This window comes from Crocodylus siamensis, chromosome 1 (genome assembly GCF_052110815.1).
Source record: "Crocodylus siamensis isolate JL-2025a chromosome 1, ASM5211081v1, whole genome shotgun sequence".
Taxonomy (NCBI): domain Eukaryota; kingdom Metazoa; phylum Chordata; order Crocodylia; family Crocodylidae; genus Crocodylus; species Crocodylus siamensis.
This window is the reverse complement of record NC_143395.1, coordinates 108531066-108556422: the sequence shown is the minus strand read 5'-3', so window position 1 is coordinate 108556422 and position 25357 is coordinate 108531066. Positions and strand designations below refer to the sequence as shown.

Genomic DNA, 25357 nt, shown 5'->3' with positions numbered 1-25357 from the left:
GACCAATGACAATGGCTGAACAAAGAAACTCTATAGGATATAATCCAGGGGCGGGGAATTATTTTGGGTGGAGGACCACTTACTGAGTTTTGGCAAGCCATCAAGGGCCACATGATAGGCAGCCAGGGGCAGATAAATATTAATTTCCTACATTTTTTAGGGGCCCCATGGGCCAGACAGAATGGCCTGGTGGGCCACATTTTGCCCACTCCTGATATAATCTTTCAACCCCGTTCTTCAATAGGCATGCATCTCTAGAGTTGCTCTGGGATGCTTTTTTTTTAAGAATGCACTGCACATACAGGTTAGTACTGATGTGTACCACAGTCCTTTACTGGATAACAAGCCAGCCCTGCTGCTGTGTGGGTGACTGTCATTCTCCAGTGGCTCCAAACAACAAAGGATATAAACTCCAAAATTGTGATAGCCAAGACAGATTGAGCTCATTTGGCAGAAAGTCTGTGGATTTTAAGTACCCTGGCTGAAGGCTCTGGGTTATATACCCTTGCTTATGGCAAGTGTATGCAGTTCAGCTGGTGGGCAGGTATTTCTTGTTGCTAGCTATGAATGCATTAGTATTTTGGAAACTAAAAATGCAATCACTCTCTATTTCCAGTACACACATCCATGCATTTCAACTTTACGTGCACCATGACATTATAGCCCCAACTATGTTTGCTTATAACCTCAATCATTTCTTCTGCTTGCTAGCCATTATGTACAGGTTTATCACTCCTGCCCTTTCTATCTTGATTTACTTCTTATGGTCCAATAATTCATGAGTTGCATCAGAATAACATCCACTTTTTGATCCAAACCTGTGCAAACCGGTGGCTCATCAGCAAATGTAGTACAGAAGATAAAATAAATGATGTCACAATAGCAAAGAAATACATGAGTACAGCAAAGGCTATCCTGTTTTCTCAGGGATTTTTATCCCAGCCTAATATATTTAATGCTTCACTTAACAAGATGCCTGCCAAACCAGCTAAGGTTTCTGAAGTCACAGCAGAAAATATAGCCTTAAATGTAATAGTTCACATAATGACTCTAAGGTTATTACATTTTTTTTTCCAATAGAGTACTTTGCTCATGAAAGGTGTCTGACTGGTTATATTAGAAACCAAAGCCCTCTGCTGGAGAAGTGAGAGGTCAGGAAACAACTGCAACAGCTTTGCCACAAGTCTCAATTTATCAATCTGCCTCAAACAACCTGCAGCAGCTGTCCTGAGAGGTCAAAAGGCAGTTCAGCTTTAGCCCTTTATTTTTCAGTTGAGCTTAAGGATGTCAGTCATGATGACCAGTTTGGGGAAGCAGGTAACAGCAACGAAATGAAGCAAAACTATCAACATCTGTTCACATCTATGCCAAACTATAAATATAACTGCCATTTTGCATGTCAAATGTTCTATGCTTCTAGGCTTGTCTTTAAAACTCCATCTAGATGAAAATACAAGAGGTTTTCCCAAGAAGGATTTCAGGACTAACAATTCAGAGCCTTCAAGACTCATTAACCAGCAGCATTTTCCTTTCAAATGGAAGCACCTTAGGACAATAAGCTACCTGTCACTCAAAGAAACCAGCCTCAAAGGCTTGTAAACAAACACTGAATGAAGGAAGGAAAGCCACTGAGCAGTCACCAGGTGGGAACATGGAGACTGAAGCTTCAGAAAAAGGAAGGCAGTCTCACTGGCCAGTTCAAAAAGAAGAAGAAAGGAAAAAAAAAAATTAAAAAAATCAAAAGATAAATCATTTAGGAGGACAAGAGAGTCTTAGAAAATTGTAAGGAACAAGCCAAATAAGGTGGCTTTGGTTATTTCCATAGAGCTGTTTCTCACACTTTGTCATAAAGTATGCCTGAGATAAAAAAAAATCTTCTCATCCCCTTATTGGGGAAAACAGGGTTTCAGACTTAATGGGAGAAGCAAGAGCTACTGGAGAGGTATGGGACAGCCAGCACTATCTTGAGGGATTAGGCACTTGGGGCATCTTTACAAGTGCTCCAGGGTGGGGGGAGTGCATTTTAATTAGAGCAGCTCTAGGGAGCCACTCTAATGAACATGCCTGCAGCATCTCGTGTATTCAGCATCCAATGCTTCAAAACGGTGGTGAAGGGGCTTTAACTAAAGCTTGTTTGATGAGCTTTAGTTAAAGCACCCCTGCCACCATTTTGGCATACGGGGGCACTGAATACACATGATGCCAAGGCTGCTGGAGCATTCCAATTACAGCACTCCAGAAGACTCAATTAATCCAGTTTTGAATCCAGACTCAATTAATCAAGTCTGCTCTGACTTATTCTAATTAGAACTTGTCTGAGCAGGTGTCAAGCATGTGCATAGGTGCCCTTGGATAGCAGAGTCCCATCTTTTATAAAGAGGTGCAGGACAAAGGGTCTTCACCTACCGCGCATCTAATGGCCATGACCATGAACCTCTCTCTAGTCCCAGCCAGTCTAAGAATGTGTAATCCAAGTATTCAAGCACAGCTTATCCAAAGTTGTTACAGCTTGATAATAAACTTTCAGTGCCAAGCCTGGATTCAAACCAATGACAAGTTCTAAGTAAATCCATTACCATCCAACTCCATCATAATGCCCTTTAAATGTTTGTATAGCAAGGACAGCCTCAAGCAAAAAAATATAGGTATTCAAATTTGTTTTATTTTCTGAAATTTCTCTCCTGCCTACAACTATTATACAACATAGTTACAGCATGTAACAAGAAGGATCCTTTTGTGCCACTTGGTGTAACTGGTGCCACACTGTGTAAGCATGGAAAATAATTTCCAGGACAAACTTTACTCTGAGAGGAATAACTTCTTTGCAACCAACAACATCCATAGTATTAAGTGTACTTCTTTCGACTGTTTCTACCATCTGCAAATACTGTGTGTGTTAGCAGATTACGAGGATCCAATGTTTAGCAATTTATCACTCAAAGTATTGGATATAGTGTATTCCACAGCGAGGGCAGAGCATAATTTCCCACTGCGTGATTTGTTTTAGGTTTCCTCTAGTTTTTTCTTTTCTTTTTTTTGTAAATAAAAAGCAAAAACCTAGAACATTTATAATTGCCAAGCTCTGGTCCACTTTATAAATGGGGGAATGAAATGTGTGTACTTACCAAATGAGGTCAGTAAATCCTTTGTGGTGGTGCATGCTGGGAGATGAACTATTTAACATGGAGAGAATGCATTCAAGGTACAGGAGCTGCAGTTGCTGATTCTCACTGTCAAACAGAAACAAAGACTGTTCCTCAAGGATGAAAAAGATTTACGAGATCTGTTTATTATTCCTTTTGGAGAACTCCACTAGTTCATGTGCCCATTATCCTATAATTTACTGCACAGCATTATTCTGCATCTGCCTCAAAATGGTATAGATTTCCAATTGTATAATCCCCTTTATCATCCTATTTACTTTGTTTTTAATGACATTCAGTAAAAACAGGCAACAGGGAAAGCAGGGAATTAGTTCATCACATTTAACTATGAGAAATAAGAGAAAAAACATCTACCAAGAAAAAAAGAAGAGATAAGATGGATGCAATTACTGAAATTAAATTTGACAGAGAAAAAACAGTTCTTGTACAAATATGAAGAATTCTTTTCAAACCCCTGTAAAGTTTTTAACATTTTCTTCATGCAAACTAAAGAATGTTCAGTGTTCTTATCTTAATTCTTCCTATCAAACAGTATCATTCTCTGAAATTTTTTTCCCATCCAGACTTCTGAAAGGCAGCCATTATAGCGAACTCAGCAAAATCTCTAGTCCATAAAAGCCATCCTGTTGGGGTGGAGTGGGGGGAAATCATGTGACCACATTAAGTTTGGATGGGGATGACCCTGCCTTGGACAGGAGGTTGGATTGGATGGCATCTGGGGTTCCCTTCTGGCCCTGCTTTTTTGCGATTATTACATGTGACTTTTTTTTTTGGAGGGGGGGCGGAGTCAGTAAACTGCAATCACTAGTGTGAAGACAGAAACAGAGTAGTGAGAGAAGGGGCCTCCAGAGGTCATCTAGTCCAACCCCCTGCCAGAGATAGGATCATTTCTATTCAAGTCATCCTATACAAATCTATAATTTAACCTCTGAGCAAAATTAGTTATCCTAGACACAACACAAGGACATTTACAAGCTAAGCAGGGGAACCAGGACAGCCAACATCTTGCTCCTGCAAACGTGTTAAAATACACTCAAGAGATCCCAGGCTTCATTGTTTCAAGGTCATGGGAGTTGTAACTAAAATTCATCTCCCTTAACCCTCTCTCAGCACCCACAGCCTTGCTACACTGAAAGGCAAAAACCAATATGCCTGCAATTAAGAACACTGTGTTAAAGTAATTACCAGGTTAGGCGATTAGATCAGACAGTATAATAAATCAAAGCTTCTCCTCACTGACCTAAAGGCTGCTCAGGACAAGGCTCTTGGATGGGCTGTTTATGGAGGGGATGCCACTGTTAGTGCTAAATGAGGAATAACAGCTCTCCAACCTCCCTCCTCTTAAAAATTACTAAAGTAAGTCTTTAACAAACCTTTCCTGAATGAAATCAGAATAATTCACTATGCTTCTCTGTTAATTAAAAGACCCCAAGAATATTGGTCCAGCATTACAAATCAGTGCCTGTATGCTAGATGGACATATTGTTGCAGTAAATCGGGGCTCACTGAGTATTTTAGGTTCTATTTATTTCTTACTGTGCCTTGCTACAATAAGCATTCATCTGTTTTGATTCAGTGCACATTCTGCTGATTTAGGATTGAGACAAACTTCTCAATAAGCCTCTTTCATCAATTTCAAAAACAAAAACAAGAAATCCTATCAAATAGTTTACCTTTGATAATTCACCTACAGTGATTATGTAAGAGTAAAACTGTCCATCAGACAACAATTGGTTTAAATTTTAGCATTCAGACAAATGGCCAGTTTTACTTTCAGAAGCTCCTCATGAAACTGAAGGGACATTATATTTTGAGCACATAGTTTTGCAGACCTATATTTCTGCCCCATCAGTATGCATGCATCTTTACAAAAGGACTTGCAGGAAAACCTAGGAGTGGGTTGTTATGTTCCCACGTTCTTACACAGATCAATGTTTCTCCACTCATTCTAATTTGTGCTCTAATTTGCAGCTTGGAAAATAGCTTCCGACAACTTTCTTTTCATTCAAAGCATAGTCTTTGTAACAGAGAAAGGCGTAACTGGTAAAAGCTTGGTTTTAATGATTTTTTTTTCTCAAAATCTCCTTTAAATCTTCAGAGAGATAACAGTTCGTCATATTTAGATATCTGTAGTCATCACTCTACAAATGTTTTTTCTACTTTTGTTTTGGATTCATTTCCTCAAAGTTGTTTTGGGCTTTTTTCTGATTGATTAGTTAGTAGCACATTAATAGGATTGTGCTAAAATACCAGTTTTATGGGGTTTTGTATTCATTTTTTAAATCAAAGTTTATTTATGTGCACTGATAATGGGACTGTATGCAACTGAGGCAAATATAAATTGTTCTTTATTTTGTAATATGTTCAGAATAGTAACATGATGGTAGTTTTAGCACTGAAACAGACAACCTTTTATATACTTTAGGATGAAAACTGGTAATTGGCAGAGCAACAAGTTCCCAGCATCACAAGTTAGCTCCCAGTCTTGCAAAGTGAAACACGTCAGTTCATTTTTCTGTTTGGTGAGCAAAAATCTAGCTGTACTGAAGTCAGTAGCAAGGGTCCTGTTCTCAGCAGGACATGACTACTCATGATATGGAAAGTTAAACATGTAGCTCAGAGGTGATGCCTAGAAAGTGGTATTTAGAGGTTTGCTTTTGGGAACAGGCTTATAGGTAAAGTATATATGCAATAGAATAATAGTCCAGGGCAACAGCAAGGGTTAATCAATTTCTAAAAAGTCAGTCTGTAAGTTTATCCAAGGCCTGCTGTGTCTACAAGCAGGCAGCGAGCAGGCACAGACCGGGAAATTAAAGACATGTACCACACTGTTCCATAACATAACATAAGGTGGAACCAGATCACAGGGCCCAAGTGCAGAGCCCTTGGTTTTGGGGGAACAGACCAAATTAGGAGGGTACCGGGAAAGCTCAAATTAGGATGTATACATGCGATGGGCTTGTGAAACAAAGGATTATGCTGACAGGCCAGAAGTGGACAGTATGACAACAACAGCAAGACCAATCAGTGATGGCCAGAGATGAAAAGTCATCGCAGAATGAGGAAAGATACAAAAGGAGGGATTTCAGAGCAGCAAAGGGTCCCTGAGAGGGGAACCTGAGGCTACCATGGACAGAGGGCACACCATGAACCTGTCTTATCTACCCAACTGCAGGTGGATGAGAGTGGGATGAGGGCAGGGTGGATGCAGGGGGTGGAGGCGGAGGAAGGTGGGGAAATGGGCCTCAGACTCCGACCTCCAGGTTGCTGACATCTGACATTCAAGAGAGAACCTCAGGGTGAAGCTCGCATACTGGCCAGACATACCTTGACTCTGATGAGAGCTCTAGGACTGGTAAATACAGAGTTGTTTATATAACTCTTATCTGCTGTCACTGCATATCAATAAAATTTGACTACTATCAAATGGAAAGGTCATGGTCAGTCTGAGGTTTTTGGGTCTGCCTGGAACAAGGTATCTGGCATGGGAAATTGGCGCCACTTTAGTCAAGGGGGGCACATGGGGTTCCCCAGCAGCAGAAGTCAGGGAAGTAGCTGTAGCGCCAACAAGAGGTATCATAAATACAGTATGAACAAGAGGTATCCAACTCATTCAGCCCCATAGACCAGATGAGGAGCACAAGGCCAATTCTTGAGGGCTGATCAGGTTCACAGACTGGCCCCATGCACTGGATCTAGAACTCGGGACCAGTCCAGTGAGAGTACACATGTAACATGCACCTGACTGGCTGTGTGCCCCGTGTGTGCTGGCTTTAGCCCTATATGAAACAGACTGGTTCTTTGTACAACATGCACTAACTATGTGGTACCGGGACATGGCATGCAGGGCCGCTCTGAGCCCCATAGGCAGCACCATGGGCCTGATGATAGGGTTCCATGGGGCAGATCAGTTTCAGTCAGAAATGGACCTATTTTTCAATCAGCAAATCAACGAAATCACATCTCTTTTCTTGGAACTGGAATGCGTTTAGAAATGAAACCAAATGCAAACTATCTGATGCTGAGGGTGCAAGTACTTTTATTACAGAAACAGAAAGTATTATTTATAGTTAAAATTAATTCTTATGCTAATATTACCTTCTAAAATGCCCCGTAACAAAATTTCAAAACAACAGTGGCAATATTTTCTGAACTAATTCAGCCCTTCTTGTCCTTTGGGAGCATCATTGTTAGGAAATTGAAAGAAAAGCACTGCAGACAGAAGACACTGACCATACAGTTCTTAAAGCAGCTGCTCAGTCCTGTTAGTGTATATGAGGTAATGCGCACAAGTCAAACTATTGACTTGACTAAAGGCTCCAGGATAAAAAGGAAGCCTTTTCAGTAAATCACAGACTACTTGGCCACACTTAGTCTTCAAGTGAAGTGCTCCTCATGCATGCCCCACATGTCCAAAAGGACCCGTGGTTCCACAGCCACATGGCTCTGGATCACCTCAAATAAGGGCCCTGTATAAATTAACATAATGAGGCCATATGAACCACACGGCAAGACTCTTTTCTGCGTACCTCAATTTCTTCATCTGTAAAATGGGGAGAACAGTTGCTCACTTCATAAAATCTGTTTTCAGATCTTTGATGGAAAAGTGGTATATAGAGGGCAAGTTGTATTTTATACAGATTTACCAAATACTGGATAAACTAAGGAATACTAAGTAACATCAAAAATATTATTAAAGATCATTGGGCCAGATTCTTAGCTTGTACTGACCAGCATAGGCCAATGGGTTTCTGTGATATGCAACAACTAACAAGGACAAACCACTTAAAACTAAAACATATGATGTAAAAAAATCACGGACATTTAAAAAGGTGATATTAAAATTAAAGTCATGATGTTTAAACCAGCAGAGAATCTGAACCAGTATTCAGATATAGATCATATTATGGTGTTTTGATGCAATATAAACGCCTTATTGTATACAAGTATTGTACATATATATTGCCATAATGTCAGTGTATGCCATTTTCAAGTTATTGGAGTTGTTATAGCTAAACTAATAGTTACCTTAGAAAATACCTGTAATATTTTAATAATACTACAAGTTGGCAAATGACTTGTAAATGGTAAATATCTGCTTTCTAATACTAGAAAGTCCTACCATATTTTCTAATATATAAAACATGGCTTTTCACACCAAAATGGGCTCTCAAAGTAAAGTACATCTTATACAATAAAGCTGAGGAAGTTAAAAACAAACAAAAAACAAACCCGGTCAACAAAACAGATAATTGAAATTAGATACTGGCTCCTTGAAGACAAATCTAGAGACACTGATAAGAGGCTGCAGGCTGGTGGGGCAGAAGGGGCCGGGGGAGTGGGTGGAGGGGGGAGCTTATGAAGGGAAAGAACTGTAGCAATCTAAACAGACCCTTAAGGGCTGACCCTCCAGGACCAGGCACGGAAAGCTGTGGGATATACTGTAAAAGCACAATTTTAATAATTTTTTAGGGGGCTCATCTTATATAACAGTACATCATGTACACAGAGAATACAATATTCTGATGTAGTTTAATAGTAGGTCACTGAACAGTAGTGTTGTTATGATATTTGTTTTTTTCACTTTTGTGGATGTGTTCCTTATGCACAGCATTTCTAGGAAGGAAACATTTCCCTTTACCTGATGTGTGCTGCTACTGTATGGAACAGCACAAAGCAATAAAGGTTCCTGCTAACAATAAAGGTTGCTGCCATGAAGGTAATACTGTTGCTTACTTGAGGCTGTATAGCAAAAATTGTGTTTAAAATCAGTTTCTCATTGCAAACACTGGCTGAATTAATACAGAATTATCAATCTGCTAGAGACACAGGATTCCTCTGACAAGTAATTATGCAACAAATGATTTTGCTCTGTTAATCTAGAATTAAGCCAGAATCATCATATGCAAGTAACCATATAGATAACAGATGCCCCACTTACTTTATGACAGCTTGGAGTTTCTCACAGAGCACAGTGAGGACTGACACAACATCATCACAAAGGGACTCTACTGTAGAACCTCAAAAAGGATGGACAAAGATCATTAAGTATGGCATTAAATAGGGGCTTTGACTGGACAAATGCATCTCCCTAAGGATGTTCAAATGTCACCCAAATACACTTATGCAAGTTTTGGGCCTTGACAGTAATTCAAGCAGTAAGAAAAAAATATTAATTGGCTCCAGTGACTTCTGTATGGTATCTGAGTATCTGCAAATTTACTTGGATATGCTTTTTCCTGTGGTTTGTTTCTGTGCTGGTCTTCTGAACCACCAGAAATGTATGTAGAAGTGGGAGGCTCTGAAACTTCAGAGGAACTATGTACATAAGACCAAAGGTCTGTATGGAATCAGTGGAGTCCACATGGGGTACTATAGTCTTCCCACACAGATCTGATTACAGGATCAGGATCCAGAAGAGTTTCTAGCAACCAGGCAAGTAGTGAAGACAGACTCCTGAGGAAACTGTTTAAAACTGTTGCTATAGTGGGATGAAGGTGTGACTCATTCACAACCCCCTTCTAACTGAACTATGTCTCAGGACTGGCAAAATTTATGACAAATCACAGAAGCTATTATATATTGGTTAAATCATTTAACTGCCCAACAGGTAAGAAACTGCGTGCCCATCTCCAACCTTCTTCTAGTATCTGAAGAAAAAGGCCTTAGAACATTGTTCAAATGTTTGGAGGGAAACCCACTTCACTGAAACACTTAAGATTGCAGAGATAGTATCTTATAATAAATAATTCTTGCTTTCCTGTATGCACTACTGTTCAGATGGTACAGATGAAGGTGTGATTAAAAATGTTGTAAGCTATCAAAGATCTGAAGACAATGGTCAGTTCTGAAACTAATTGAAACCATTAATGGGGTATGAGCCACCGATAATATAATCAATGATATGATTCTGTAGAGCAGTACTGTCAAACTTGTTTGGTCCTCAACGCTGGATCCAGATTGTGGAGCTCTTTGTGGACTAGATCCAAACCCATCTCTGGTAGCATGCCAAGCAGCGATAGTGTTAATCAACAAGAGTACCTGAACTGCTGTGTTGGCTCAGAAGGCTGTAGAAATTAACACAGTGGTTGTTCACCCCGTTGCCACCAAAACAAGTCTCCAAGCGGGCTCAGTAATCCAGAATGAAAAGACAGCGTGTTAACCCATGTAGCCCCGTGAGGTGCTGGGTCAGCTCAGGGAGCCATGAAGATTTACTCCTGCCACTGCTGACCTCACCCCTATATACCAAGCCCCACCAGGAGCCTAGCAGGCTGGATGACACGACTCTAACTGACATCCTTGTCATAAAGGGTGTAATCACTGTGACAATGGGGAATTTGGTAACAGTGCAAGGATTCAATGAATGTGAAGAAATAAGGGAGAAGAACCTTTTTTTTAGTCTTTAAATTAAGTGGCACAGATACCTTGACTCCTGAACTCCTGCAGAACTTCGTGATTTCCAGTTACCTGCTGTTGAAAGAAGAGAATTAGTACAAGTGAAAAAAAATTGTAGGAATATCCAGCATACAAAAGGACTAAGAATTAACATGTAAAAGTCTTAAATTTGGGGTTATTCTCAGGAAAGAGATGCAAGAATGACATCTTTTCTCTCAACATACTTATTTCTTTGTGTCAAGGTCACATATGTATTTCTTGTAAAAAACATTCAAAAATCCAACATTTAAAAGTGATTAAAATTTAGGTGCCAAATTCCTGGTGAAAATAATTGAGACATAAGCTCCCAAGATCCACAGCCTCAAAAATTTAGGCACCCAACTGATTTTAGCTGGTGCCTTCAAAACACACGTGTGCCCCAAATATTTATGTCCTGGTTACTTTCAATAGGACTTAGCTCCTAAGTCAGTTTGGTACTCTTGGAAAAAAAAAAATGCACCCCTTGATTTCTGTTAACACTGTAAACACAGTATAACACAGTGCAGGGTTCTTGAAGTCCCTTTCAACCCTTATTTTCTGTGATTCTATGATTCTTCCCTGGATTACAAAGAACTCATGGAAGACTCAGTTGAACTCCTGTCAGCCTCATCAGTTGCCAGGAGCTACATACAACCTACAAAATGTCTATAAGCGAGGGTATAAGAACAGAAAGTATGCAACTTAGTTGTCAGTTTTCCATAGAATCAGTGGAGCTACCGCTTAGGAAAACAGCATAAAATTACATTTTAAGAAAGTCTTTTGACTTATAAACTAGCCACACTTGATACAGAGAATACAAATAAATATATACAGACTCATTTTTGCAGCTATTCTACAGGATAAAACTAGACTAAAATTTCTGATTATTTAACCAGAAACTGAATCACTAAATTCACAAATGCTTTAAGAGTATTTTTTAAAAAGCACATTTGCAAACAAACAAAAAACAGCCTCACAAACAAAGCCAAAACATTTCTTAATTAATCTGTAAAATAGTGCTAACAAGGGCAAAAAGGGCCAAGATGATTTCAAAATTGTGCAGAAGTGCTTACAATCCCATCTGGGTAATATATTAAACCTCTACCCTTTGAGGTTTTTAAGGCTCAGCTAAACAAAGCCTTGGCTAGGATGATCTAGTTGGGGATGGTCCTGTTTTGAGCAGGCGGTTGGACTAGGTAACTTCCCTAAGTCTTTTCCAACCCTTATTTTCTATGATTCTATGATTAAAGAGTACTGCAAACAGCTGTCATGCAGAGCAGGGCTGTCCAACTTCCAAATGACTGGGAGCCACACAGCACATGGGCCAAGTCAGCAGGGAAATACATGGCACATGGGAAAGAAATGGGGTTCTTTGGATCACACACCCTGGCCCTCACCCTTGGCTCCCCCGGTACACCACACTATGGCCACCACACCATGGCCACCACACCCCTGAAGTACTAGCAAGAAACAGGAACTAGAGGAGGGACAAGGAGCTGGAGATCCTGGCTGCTGCAGCTGGAATGGTGGGGAAGCAGTGGCTGAACGGGAGCCCAGGGACCACAAATTAACCTCACGATGAACCTCATGCAGTTCGCAGGCTGACAGTTGGACAGCCCTTCAACAGAGTTCAGATATTCCAGTTATTTTTTTGTCAATGAGCCAGACGGTTAAAAAGCCCTCCAGCTAAATCATGTCATTCGTTTGCGTCAATCTTCTCATTAAAATCATAAATATGTCAGCTATAGTTTCAACAGCTGAGTATTTGTTCTGTATGTGCAATGATTATTATGCAAGAACTTCAGTGCAAGAACAATTTTGCCTGGACCTCAGAATGATGAACAAAAACAGTAAGCAAGAGAAAAGCAAGAGAAAAGGAAGCAAGGTCAAGGCAATCTAACAGCAGCACAATGCCTTTCCTGCAAAACAAAACACTAAGCCTGTCTGCCGGAGGAAAAGATTGAACAACACGAAGGTTCTGGCTCTGATGGAGTGTTTGCTTGGACAGCAGACTAAGCCTCACAAGAGAGATGGTTTTAAAACAGTAGTCATGTTGGAACACTCAACTGAAGCCATAAGGTACAGCCAATAGCCATGGTATGCTGCATACAGAGACACCTGTGAAACACTCCACCATCTGCTTATAAAGGAAGACTCACTGTGTTCTCTTGCTTTTGCCGGAGCTGTAAAGTCAAGTCACTTAACATTTGGCTGAGGGTTGCGCGCACAGCAGTGTTAATACTCCGCTGGTGACAGCTAGACACATATGTTTCAATGCAAACCTGATTAGGAAGCAAGAAAACAGCACATAGATAAGAAATTAAAGTTATAAATAACCAATCCTGGATTAAAATCAAACTCTCATCTATGCCAAAGATTTACTAGTTTGTGGGGGCCAAAACATTTTCAGCAATGTGAATAGCCAAAAATCAATTAAACATCAATAAGCAGCAGAAAATATGGCAGGTTACTGAAGTTTTATTTCTCTTAAAGTAGCATAAATTTTGGTTTTAAACTTTGGTGCTCTGGCATTTGCTTTACATAGTGCATATTTCTTAAATATTAGTCGTATTGTTTAATTCCAGTGACATTGTCATGACACCAACAAGGACCAAATAAATCGGTATAGATCATCATTCTAAACTCAGCTTCCAAAATATAAAAAAAAAAAAAATCACATTTTCAGCTGAGGCACAAAACCTTTTTTAATTATGTTGTGTCAATTATCATTGAAATGGGTTTTTGTATAAATTTCAAATGGCTCCTGTTATTAAGAAGCAACTGGCATCTCAGTTTACTATACATCATGATTTTAGCTTATTTTTGTTAGTATCCAAAGGTTTTCAGGTGCCCATAAATGGAGAAAAATATTGTTATTGTTAATGTTGAGCAGTGTGTCAATTCTAAGTCTGTCTTTAGTTACTCAGACCTTTTGCTTCAGGGATGAAATTTTTCATACTTGATATATGCCCAAAGGTGATATTTTGTGGACACACCAAATTGCAATACAACTTGAATCCTGTGGGTGGGGATGGTGCCAACTGCAGTATCCTTTATAAGATTCATTTTCAGAAAAGTATCTCTCCAAAAACATTATTAATTACTGTGCTGTCATTTTTGATGCAGGGTCTCTGGTTTGATTATGAGGTAATTAGTGCATCCTATTGGGACCAGATTATTGAACAGACTCCTATCGATAATAGGAATAACGGTCACAAGCTGGCAGAGGGTAGATTTAGGCTAGATATCAGGAGGCGCTATTTCACAATCAGGGTGGCTAGGATCTGGAACCAACTTCCAAGAGAAGTGGTGCTGGCTCCTACCCTGGAGGTCTTTAAGACAAAGCTAGACAGTCACCTTGCTGGGGTCATTTGACCCCAGTACTCTTTCCTGCCATGGCAGCGGGTCAGACTTGATGATCTGCTCAGCTCCCTTCCGACCCTAGAAACTATGAATAAACTGTGATCCAAAGAAGCAACTCCACTATCTTTGGTCTACAGCAAGTTCTCCAATTCTGCTTATGCACAGCTGTTATGCATATAGGCTTAGTCCCTGTTTTTGTAATATTTGGATATTCTTCAAGCAGCCACCATTCAGGTGCATAAGGGTTACATTCATTTTGAGGAATAACAACTTCCTTGAAAATCACTACTCTGTGTGTGTGTTTTCATATTTACTCATGCCTGTAAGCAGACTTTTTGGAGAGAGACCATGTTCTAAAAAGGCCAAGGAGAGGAACAAAAGATTGAAAAGGGTCTCCTGGGCTACTGAGTCCCCAATGATGATACCTTGTGAAAAGCCATTGGTGAAGGGACACCAGTAAAAATGCGAGAGCACAGGGCATTGAAGAGGTGAGCAATGGACACTTTGATCATTTCATGCATTCGGGGACTTCCAGCTTTATGACAGGCAAAACACAACTAAGAAAGCAAAACACAGTGGGTTAGACAAAGTAACACAATGAGTTCAACAAGGCAAACTCCCACCATGCATGCCTTAATGAATAAAAGATAATCATGAGCATGAAATAACCTTTCATGCTGGAGCCTGGTAGATAGTAAATCTATGGTAAGTAACAAGATACAGCAACATTTACTGTACCTTCAATACAAATAATAGCTAAGCCATGTACCCAGCGGTCTTCACAAATATAACCCCTTCACAGGATTGTAGCAAAATGAAGAGGCAATACTATCCCAAAGTTATGGGCAAGAAGCTAAGGCTGAGGAAAGGGCCAATATGCCCAATGTCTACTAGCTTAAGGGATCTTTAATTTCAGTACCTAATTTGCATTAATTAGGTGTCACAGGACAGCCAGATGTCTGCACAGAGAACTCCCATCATAGGGCACTCTCTGGGGTACATGGCCAGTTGAGACAGCAAAGCAGGCTCCAGTCCCACTCTGATGTGTGTGGCATATCAAGGAAGGAAGAAGGCCTCCCAGAGAGGAAAGGGGTCAGAGAACATCTCCACAACTGCTGGAGCCAGGTCAGTGATAAATCAAGGAGCCTTATCAGCAGGCAGGGGGAGCAAACTCTTACCTGGACTTTGTTCACTACACAGTGAAGGCAGCTGCTACTACTACTGCTGCTGCTGTAGCAGCATCAGCTTGTGCTCTAGCACAAGCACAGGCTCTCTGGGGGCACAGGCTCCCTGGGGGCTTGCCCCTGGTTCCCACTTTGCTTTCCCTCTCACCTCCCTGATATGCAACTGGGTGCAGGGCTGCTGCACCATGAACTGGGTCCTGCGGCAAAACGGAGGGAGGGGAAAAGGGCAAGTGTGTCACCCCATTCACCCTACTCATTCCCTGCTCCTGATATGCTGCTGGGTGCAGAGCTGCACTTGCCTGGTCCTCTGGCCAGGCGATGCATGGCTGCCCATGCCATGACAAAGTCCTGGAGGGAGCACAGACAGGGATGATTTTGGCACCCCCTCAGTATTTGACCCCATTTGCACCCTCACCTTGTTACACTACTGGTCAGAGTACAGGTACAGGAGAGAACTGAGTCCTCATCACTGGAAGTCTAAGGCCCTTATACTGTTCCAGGATTAGTTTACACAGGTATTTAGGCATCTGAAGACACAGGTACCCAATACAACTTAAAGATCAATGGGAATTAAATCTTGACTTGGGCACATTCTTTTCTGACAGTTATATTGGCAAATGTCCTCATGTAGATGCAACCATGAGAGAGAGAGAGAGAGAGAGAGAGAGAGAGAGAGAGAAGGAAGAGTTTTTACTGGTATCTCTCTTACCAGTAAGAACAGAATAAACTATACTGGTAAAAAAGCTTTAGCCTGTATAACTGAATTTGTAGTAGGGTTCTGCATGTATAAAAGTGTCATAAAATATCACCCGGATAACTTGTGCGACTACAGTCATGTCACTTAGAAGTGTAGACCCGGGCCTTTGGAAGTGATAATATGGCATAACCACTAGCTGAAACAAAAGCTGACATTTATTGAGAGATTTTAAATAGAAAAAAAAAAAATTTGCATATTGTGAGCTGAATTCACAGAAGAATAGAAAATGTGATTTGAGGGAAGACTTATGGTTTGTGGATGCCTCTAGAGAACAGAACATGAAATATGCACCAGCATTCATTGTTTTTGAAGGCCTGTATAGTGCCTCAAAGATTGAAGTATTAGAGAGAACTACTAAACCCTGTTTTTATTGTGTATATATGGTTCTATCTAGAGCACACCGATATATCACCAATATATTGGGCTTGATGCACCTTTGATTTTCACCAGTTTCTGACCTGTACAATAGAAAGTCTGACAAAGGGGAAGCTTCAGCGATGGAAAGTAGCTGTAACTCCTCCTCTGCATGTGGAATTAAAGCTACTAGGGCTTAGACTACCCTGAAAAATGGGTAACATGAGTAGGAAGATTGCCAGTGCTGCTGGCCATTGATGGTGCATAAGTACATCTTCATGGGAATCTCACATGAAGCATTAGCAGCAGCTGCCTAGTCTGAGTATAGGATTTTCACACTACTAAAGTGGCAAAACTAGAAGCTATGCAGGCCATCCCAAATGATAACAATTATGTATTGTGCATGTGCCATACATACCAACCATTTTAAGGATGTCAGCTATGTCTACACCATAAACTTAATGTTGCACTGCTCCAGATGGCATACCTCCGCAGCTGACAACATTGTTGTCATGTATGTGTAGTATATATGGTAGGTTGACAGAGAATTTCAATGCTTTGCATCGGGACTATATTTTTGCATCCCTTTGCAGGTAACTCTGGTTAGTTACCTAGGGGCTGGAGTGGCATGGGTGCAAGTTCAAGGCCACAGTAGTGCTTATGGTAAAGGCCTGTTAGATTCCAACGAATCTATGAATGCCACTAAATACCTTGTCACAAGGACATGAAAAAGGAAGGAAAGGTTAGTTACCCAGGTAAGCCTGCTTGTTTTCTTAGTTATCATGCTTCCTTTCCCTCCAAGATCAGGAAACGGTAAGATCTGGCCTACAGACCCATCAGATCCAACTTGTGGAGCCAGTGGGTTTTGCCTGTGCTCACACTAGGGAGGACCAGCAAGAAAATATGCTAGGGCACAACAGCTGGAAGCTGTGCCTGTATCACTGCTGTTTCCCTTAGCCAAACCGTTCCCTAGCTGTGGTGCCCAGAGTTGTGCCTCAAGGAGAGGCAGCAAAGACACAGTTCATGGCTGCCCAACCCAAACATGGCTTTCCAAACAGCTGGAAGCTGCACCTGCACTGCAGCCTGGGAGCTGGAGGCTGGGGAATGTAGCTTCAGCTATCTGGCCTCACTGAGTGGGCAGGGAAACCCTCTTGCTACAGACATGCCTCCAAAGCCACTTGGTCCAGATTGGACCAGAGCTGGGTTGTCCGAGTTCACAACTGTAAACAGTTGCTGGCTGCTGCCACAGATAAGAACAAAATGATGAGGGATCATTTTATTCTTCAGATTTAGAAAGAAGCTACCTGTATAAACCCAGTCATTGTCACTGTTTTTTCCTCCTTTGTGCCTCAACTAAAAGCTAATGTTTCCAAGCTATTTTGAGTAATATCTTTTCAATACCCACTAATTTCACTTGCAGCTGTCCAGAAGTTCTTTCAGTACAGACTGATATTTCCATGTGTAAATGAAATGGGAATAAAGAAACAAATAATGTTTTTAACCCATTTATTAACTGTTCTTTTGAGCAACAGGGAATAAAAACAAAAGAATGCCATCAATGAGTTTTCGAGCATTTTCATACAAACCTTGTCATTGCTCTATTCTGTACTGAACTCTGTATATGTTCCCTGCAACTATATTACAGAACTTGCTCTATATAGTTTTATATTAATTTGTAAATGCAACAGCCCCTACCAAACAACAGGGATGAATGTTCTGATGTGTCTGTTCCTTCCTGGATAAATGTCAGGCCAGTGGCTCATTACTTGTTATTGTGCAACTTGTCTGAAAATGCTCACTTACAAACAAATCTTCTCTTGGCAGGTGCATTTTTTTTCCTGCAGCCAAAGCTCTTTTACAAATTAATCCAGACTGAAATTTAATGAGAAAAAAGGAAGACTGATTCAGGGCAACAGGGCAATGTAATAAATCTAGAGATGTAATAAATCCCTTTCATGGAAGCCTCAGGAGTGAGGCACACACTGCGAATGCACATTATATGCTCCACACAACTCTAATGGGATTTTGGTATAGTTTCATCAGGAGGAATTTGGCTCTATCTGGTGTCATAAAGTAAATGAAGCAGGGATCTTTTAGTACTGTGAGAGCAAAGCAATATGAAACAACATATACCAAGTAGTCAAAACATATAATACCATAAGAGCCTTATGTCAGTGCCACTGTGTACATACACAATAATTGAACCATCCCTGAGAACCAGTTCACAACTGTGTGAAGTGCTGTGGCTCATACCAGTGGGTGGGAATGAGCACTTAGCCCATCAGGTTTCACAAATGGGTGAATGGAGAGTGCTTGTACCCATGCTTTAGAAGTCCTAGCACTTGGATAACTTGTAGTTGGTTTATTGTCACTTTTCTAATTTCTCTTGTTTCTTAAACATAAGCTAAAAAAAACTTCAATAGCCTACAAATAACTGAAGTCTATAATGCACTTGCCTGACTTCGGAGGGGAAAGGTAGTCCTTGGATCTATGTTTTTGGTTCCCGGAAGTTGGAGGGGGTTGGGTGAGAGGGGCATGTTGATAGGCTGTGTTGGGTAGGGAGTGAGGACAGAGCTGGCTGTTAGAAAGATAGCATTTACTGCAGAAACAGCGCAAGGGAAGTCTTAGATAAAAAAATGGCGTCAACAAAAGTTTAAAAAAAAATAAAGGGTGCAGTAGAGTTTGGGCTTCACACCAGAGTGGCAAGTTGCAGTGGAGTGGGAGAGGCACAGGGCAATGCAATATGGGATGCCTGGAGGACTGACCAGATCACAGAACGCTTGGTGTCAACCCCTAATACTGAATCGGTGTAAACTGATTCAAAACAGTATTTGATTTTGCAGGAACACTTTTGAAGCATTCCAGGTGGATTTAGACTGGTTTAACAGGCTTGTATATCTGTCTTCTTGAAGTTTAAGCAACATTACTATTCTAGGTGTCATGTGTGTCCATGCCCCCAAAAATTTCCACCAGTAGAAAATGCAGCTTCTAGTGCAGCTATCATCCCTGTACAACTGCTAATCATACCTAAAAATGTATAACAGTAACAAGAGTAATATTTTTTTCCATTGAGAAAAGAGTGCGACAGCTATTCAGATTACTTCAAACCCAGTTAATTTAGGGAAGGCATGCTCTACTTAGTGGTAATAGGTTAAGTAAAACAAGCACCATTAGGAATGGAAGTCACTCACCTCAGCAATCTTCAGTACTGAACTTCCATTCAGCTCAAAGGTAGAGGTGTATGTTATACAGAGCAAAACCTTCAATAAAAAGGGGAAAGGGAAGATAAGGCACAAGAGGTTTAATTTCAATCACTTCTTTGTTCTGTGCTGTTTATATTACCTGTTGTGTCCCATCCAAGCCCCACATCTTTTTTTCCAAATCCTCTTCTCCACAACCACTACCATTTTCCAGAGTAGATGAACTCTTAACTGGTCATGTCAATGTTGCCTCTTAGCTGAGTCTTGGACTGATGCTTAACTTCCAGGCTAAGGCATGTGTGGAGCAAAGATGAGTGGGTGGGGTTTCTTTCACAGTGGGTGCATCTACACGTGGAATTATTGCAGAGCAATAAACCCTGGAGCAGTTTGAGCTGCAGTAAACTTCTCCCAGGTACAGCATCTACACGTGCACCTGATACAGCAGCAATTTGAGCCAGGGTGGAGCAGGTCGGGCTGACAGGGGACATGGGGGTCAAGCGTGGCTTCCGGGTGGCAGCCAGGCTGGCTGAAGCATGCGTTTGGCTAGGCAGCAGGCAGGAGTCTGGCCTACCACTAGCTGGGCTAAGTAGGTGCAATTTATGCCCACAGTCAGTGTCTACGCATGCCTTTAATGGCAGTAAATTGCCCCAGTGTGCAGATTAGTTTACTGTGACCTAATACTATCACATGTGTGGAGGGCGATGATTTACTATGCAGCTAATTAGTCTACTCCACAGTAAAGCACATGTGTAGACATGGCCAGTGAATATCTTTGGCTCAGCTGGGAATCAATAGATGGCCTAAGCATCACTTATTACTGGTATGGAGACAGAGCAAGGGCAGCAAAGCTGCCAAATGGTTCCCAGAAGTTCCCAAGAGACTTATCATTGTTGATACAAAGATGACAGAGGTAAAGCAAGCACAACAGGTTAAGTTATGCTGCTCTTTGTCAGTGAAGAAGGAGGGTCCAGTGGTTGGCATTCTAGCCTAGGACTTGAGATCTAGGTGTAGACCCCGTTCTATCATATAGGAACCTCTAAGCACCAATACAAATAGGAAGAAAATATTCTTAGACAATCATCTGAATGTTGATCATGTCTCTATAAGTTTCTATAGTCTCTTGCAGCCCTTCTGTTATCTATTTTCCTCTTTCACAGGGAAGTGCTGCAGCATGATAAATTAGAGCTACTAATTAGAAATCTTTTTTTTTTTTAATTTAGTGGATTTTTATTTGATCTTATTCCATTATGGACTGTGTTTTTACTCTGGGAAAGGTTTTCTGTGCTTAGAAAGTGGAATATATAAAATACGACTGCCACAACAGATGTGATTAAAGGTTGCAGAGAGCAGTCATTTAGGAGACTACTGCCCAGAGAGCTCCCTGCTAAATCCAGGCTGTTCTCACCTTGTAACATGGTTTGTTTCACCATATATAGGTATTATATGAAGTCAGGTGCATTGACCTGAGCTAGCTGGCTGAACCAATTTTCAGGGAAGAGTCACATTCCTCTAGTTGGTGACATCATCCCATGGGCAGTTCAGCACTCTGATGTCCCTCCCCACCTTTAAGGAAAAAAAATAAGGAGAATCTGCCTTATGACTGCACTAAGAATTTCAGTCCCCTCTATAGTGTTGTGCATTTACTGAGGCCAAGGAACACTTGAGCATCATAATACATGTCAGAGAGGCTCTTCTGTGCAGCTGACCTGCTCCAGATAGCAAAACCATCCATTACTGATAAGTGCTTAATAACATGGAAGGAAATTAACAAAGTGGAAAGACCCTGTAGCATGAAGGATCTTTTGATCAATGCCACCAGTTCTTAGCAGGACAGATGAAAAACCCATCTGCAGACAAGTGTGTCATTTTTCCCATGGGATATAAATATCTATAGTCTCTTAAGCACTTGCCAGACTGAAAAAATCTGCACTGTATTCAGAAACATCATGGATTTTTAAAAAAATTAGTGGAAGATCAGTTAAAAAACAAAAACAAAACACCATAACACAGATGGAGAGTTTTATTTTGTGGTATTGTATCCAGGTCTATGAACAAATCCCCCTCCTCCCCCAGTCTTATAAAATCCTCTGCAAATTCAGTGGGCATAGAGAAACTGAACCTTATTTTAGAGAAGACTGTACTGGAATAAAAGTAGGCTAACAGAAATGACTGAATTTCAGTTATTCCTCACTCTTATCTTGGACATTTGGTTCTTTCTATGTAGGACCCAAATAAGGCAGATGATAGCTTCTATAGCTTCCACATACTATGCAAACCACATGCAAGGCCATGTAACCTCCTTCCTACATCTGCCTGTCTCCTGGCAGCAGGAGGAAGATTTGGGGTTTGGCACCCAGGCAAAACCCTGTGAGCTTCAAGTTGGACAGCCCTGGTGCAGTTCTATGCTAGGGCGTTTGGAAGAAGGGCACAGGAAGGAAGCACCTATGAAGCACAGGAGTTCTGGATTCTATGCCCAAACTCTATACCACTTACATGATACTCTTAACAGTGCTGCCAAGAAGCAGGCCCTACCTACCTGCTCTTACCCTGCATGTGCCAAACCTGGAAAGGAGGTAGTGAAGCCACCCTCTGAACAACTTGGGTGCTGATGTTGAGCACTCTCTCTGGCATTCTTGAAACAGGTGACAACTGGGCCCCAAAGGTAGCTTCATTGTCCAATTGCTTCCTACCCCCCAGAACTGGCCCCTCAAAAATTGTATGAGCAACTCTTGTTTCCTTCATAAGACTTCTCTGCTCTATTATGGAAGCTCATCTCAGTATTATTTTGCAAATGTTTAATGCTTAATTTCAAAAGCATTCTATGGCACACAAGGGAATACCATATTTTCTAGCATATAACCTGCTCCTGAAAATAACATATACTTTGATTTGAAAAAAGTATGAAGAAAAAAAAAGGAGGTACCACATGTAAGTATCTGAAGAGCAGAAACTAGGAAGGCAAGGTTGTTCCTGAACTTCCTGCCAGTCCCACATTCTGGCTCCCAGGCTGCATGCCAGCTCTAAGGCCACAGGCTAGGTTAGATGTGCAGTGCCAGATTTGGGACCATGCACCATGTGGCACCAGGTGTGGCTGAGGACCAACTCTGCGAGCTGGTCCAACTGGCTGCAAACGGCCATATCATCTTGCTGGAGGGGTGGGGAATGATCCCCATAGATCTGGAAGTCTGGCAGCAGGTAAATTTCATGGCACTCAATATTGCCACTGCTCCCCCCACACCAAATTCCTGCACCCACAGGGATTTGTTCTTCTTGCATATAAATGCACATCCCAGTTTTCACCAGCTGCTTTGGGGGAGAAAGATACAGGTTATAGGGGAGAAAATACAAGTACATACATCCCAGTTAAAAGCACTCTTTGGAGTCTACTACTCAGAATTATGATTCCTATTTGCTTTCCCTCATTTAATTTTTTCTGTCTTCCATTCATAAATAGCTGCAACCTAATAGAGCAGGAAAGAAGCCTTGCTTTTCTGTCATGTTATCAAAGCCCCTCCAGTTAAGTGTGCAATTAAATCATTAACTGAGAGGCAGACCAAGCACTAGCCCGAGTCAAACTGTAATCACCTGGCTGCTGATGTTCAGGTGATAATGGTTACCTTCTTTTCAAACAATAGGGAATTCAACATCGACTCTTGCAGTTTGTATGAGCCAAGTTAATAGGAAAGAAAGCAAGCTGGTTTACCTCACAGACACTGGGTCCTACTGCCATTTAGGTCTTCTCTTCACAAAAATTTTAACATGTCAGCTATATTATTAACATTAAGGTGGTACAACCTTGCTAGCGTGGATGCTCTAAAAGATTTCGTATGCCAACATGTTCTGGTTCTATATGCATCCAGTTCCCAGGCTGCACCCATTTTTGGGCACTACACTTCAAGAAAGACATGAACAAAATTAGGAGTCCAGAAGAGAGCAACAAAAATTACTTAAGGTCTAGAAAGCATAGCTTATGAGGAAGGGTTAAAGAACTGGCATTATTTAGTCTGCAAAAGAGTGGGGATTTAACAGCAGCATTCACATAAGGGTGTTATATGTTAGACTAGGCAACTGCCTGTCAGGAATGATGGGGGTGGGGGGAGGTGGAGTGTGCAGGGACAGAGCCCCATGCCCGCCTCATCCAGGCCCACTCCCCCTTTACCTCCTGCTGCTTGCGGTCCGGGCCTGCTCTCCCCCTCCCCACCGCAGCAGTAGGGGGAGGGGAGGAGTGTGCCTGGGGCCCGATGTGGGGGAAGGACTGGGCCTGAGGGTGGGGAGAAGCTGGGCCACCATGGTGCGGGGAGCAGCGGGCCCAGACTGACTCGGTGGCGGCAGGGGAATGGGAGGAGCGGGCTGAAACTGACGGGGGTGGTCTGGGGGAGGAGTGGGCCCAGGCCCGTGCCTGAGGGGGGAGGAGGTGTCAGGGCGCTGCTCCCCTCCCGCACAGCCATGTTGAGCCGGCTTCTCCCCCGGCTCAGGCTCGTTCCTCCTCCTGGCCTCCGTCGGGCCCGGGCCCAGGCACACTCCTCCCCTCCACCCACTGTTGCCACCACCATGGTATGCCCACTATTCCCCCAACCCGTGTCGGGCCTGCTCCTCCCCAACCACCGCTGCCGCCTCAGTCCTGGAGGCAGCAATGATGGAATTGGGGAGGGATGGGCTGAGGCCAGAGCCTGTGGGCTGGCCCCCTCGCAGCGTCTCGACTCCTCTACCCCCCTGTGCCACCATCTGCAAGGAGTAGGTGTGCTGGCCTTGCCTCCCCCTCACCATCCCGTGTCCCCACCATCATGGCAGTGCTCCACTGCCACCAGCTCCTGTTCAAATGCTTGTCTGCACTCTGACTGGCTGTTTGTCAGCCAATTGCAGCGTGCATAAAGCGTGACAGACAGACAGACAGAGGCTTTTATAATATTAGAATGGTGATAGACTGCTCCCTTTTGGCTGCAGCAAACAGAACAAGGAGTAAAGGTCTTAAATTGCAGCAAGGGAAATTTAGGTTGGATATTAAAAATAGCTCTCTCACTATGAATGTGGTTAAACATTGGGAAAAGATTACCAAGAGAAGTTACGGAAGTTTATGAGAGCAGGTAGTGGACAAATACTGGACATCAAAGTTTTAGACAAGAATGATCCTGCCTCAAGCAGGGGGTTGGACTTCTCCTGAGGTCCCTTCTAATCCTACTTCTCTATGATTCTATGAGTGCTTCAATACCATTCTATCTACATCCATATTAGTGACCATGCCAGGATAATTACTTGGTTTTAAAAATGAAAAAAATCATATTCAAATTAACCAAAATAGTTAGCAGAGATGTAACAGGGAAGCTGGATGCCTGAGTCAGAAGTGATGTACAAGGGCAGTGGTGACTTCTGCCTACCAGTGCAGCTACATGGCTGTGGTGGCAGCTGTAATTTCCCTACTCCCCACCAAGCTGAGGCCCAAAACTGCTGCTGCAGTCACTCCACCTTAGTTATGCTATTTATCGTTATATCAGTACAAAAAACCTTGCATAGATCACGGCTAGGAGAGGAAAAACACTTTTTAACTGAGACTAAAGCACAGGACAGTTACTCAGGAGATCCGAACTTTTACTAGCCCTGTCGGAGGCTTCCTTTGTGACCCCAGCAAAGTCCCAGGTAATTTGCATACCTCAAATTCCCTTTTTTATGCCCAGAGGACTAAAAATGAGGTTTAATCTCAAAAAGCACTCCCACAATTACTGAAGGAAAAGTGCTCTAGAAATACAAATTATGGATATCTTAACTTTATTAAAACACTTTAAGATGGAGATTTCCTTCTAACATACTATTATGGTCCCAGCTACAGACTGAGTAGTTTAAAAACATGCCTAAGTAATACAGGCAGATGTTGTGATGAAAAGAAATATGGTGTATTTCAATGGAGGATTACACTTGACCTAGTCA

At 41.9% G+C, this 25357-nt stretch overlaps 1 protein-coding gene across 5 annotated transcripts in view; it reads right to left on the bottom strand.

The window, feature by feature from the left end:
* The window catches only part of ARFGEF3 (ARFGEF family member 3), a 155974-nt gene that overhangs the window by 67112 nt on the left and 63505 nt on the right, over positions 1 to 25357 (bottom strand). For 2 of the 5 annotated variants that reach the window (XM_090040246.1, XM_090040264.1), the window contains exons 5-9: positions 19427 to 19495; positions 12737 to 12859; positions 10589 to 10634; positions 9106 to 9184; positions 3126 to 3230 (exon numbers count right to left, since the gene is read on the bottom strand). In XM_090040246.1, the coding sequence (XP_089896372.1) occupies positions 3126 to 3230; positions 9106 to 9184; positions 10589 to 10634; positions 12737 to 12859; positions 19427 to 19495 (422 nt within the window). Of the gene's footprint in view, positions 1 to 3125; positions 3231 to 9105; positions 9185 to 10588; positions 10635 to 12736; positions 12860 to 14365; positions 14498 to 19426; positions 19496 to 25357 lie in introns of all 5 variants that reach the window. The other 3 variants (XM_090040256.1, XM_090040272.1, XM_090040238.1) reach the window with 2 other exon arrangements.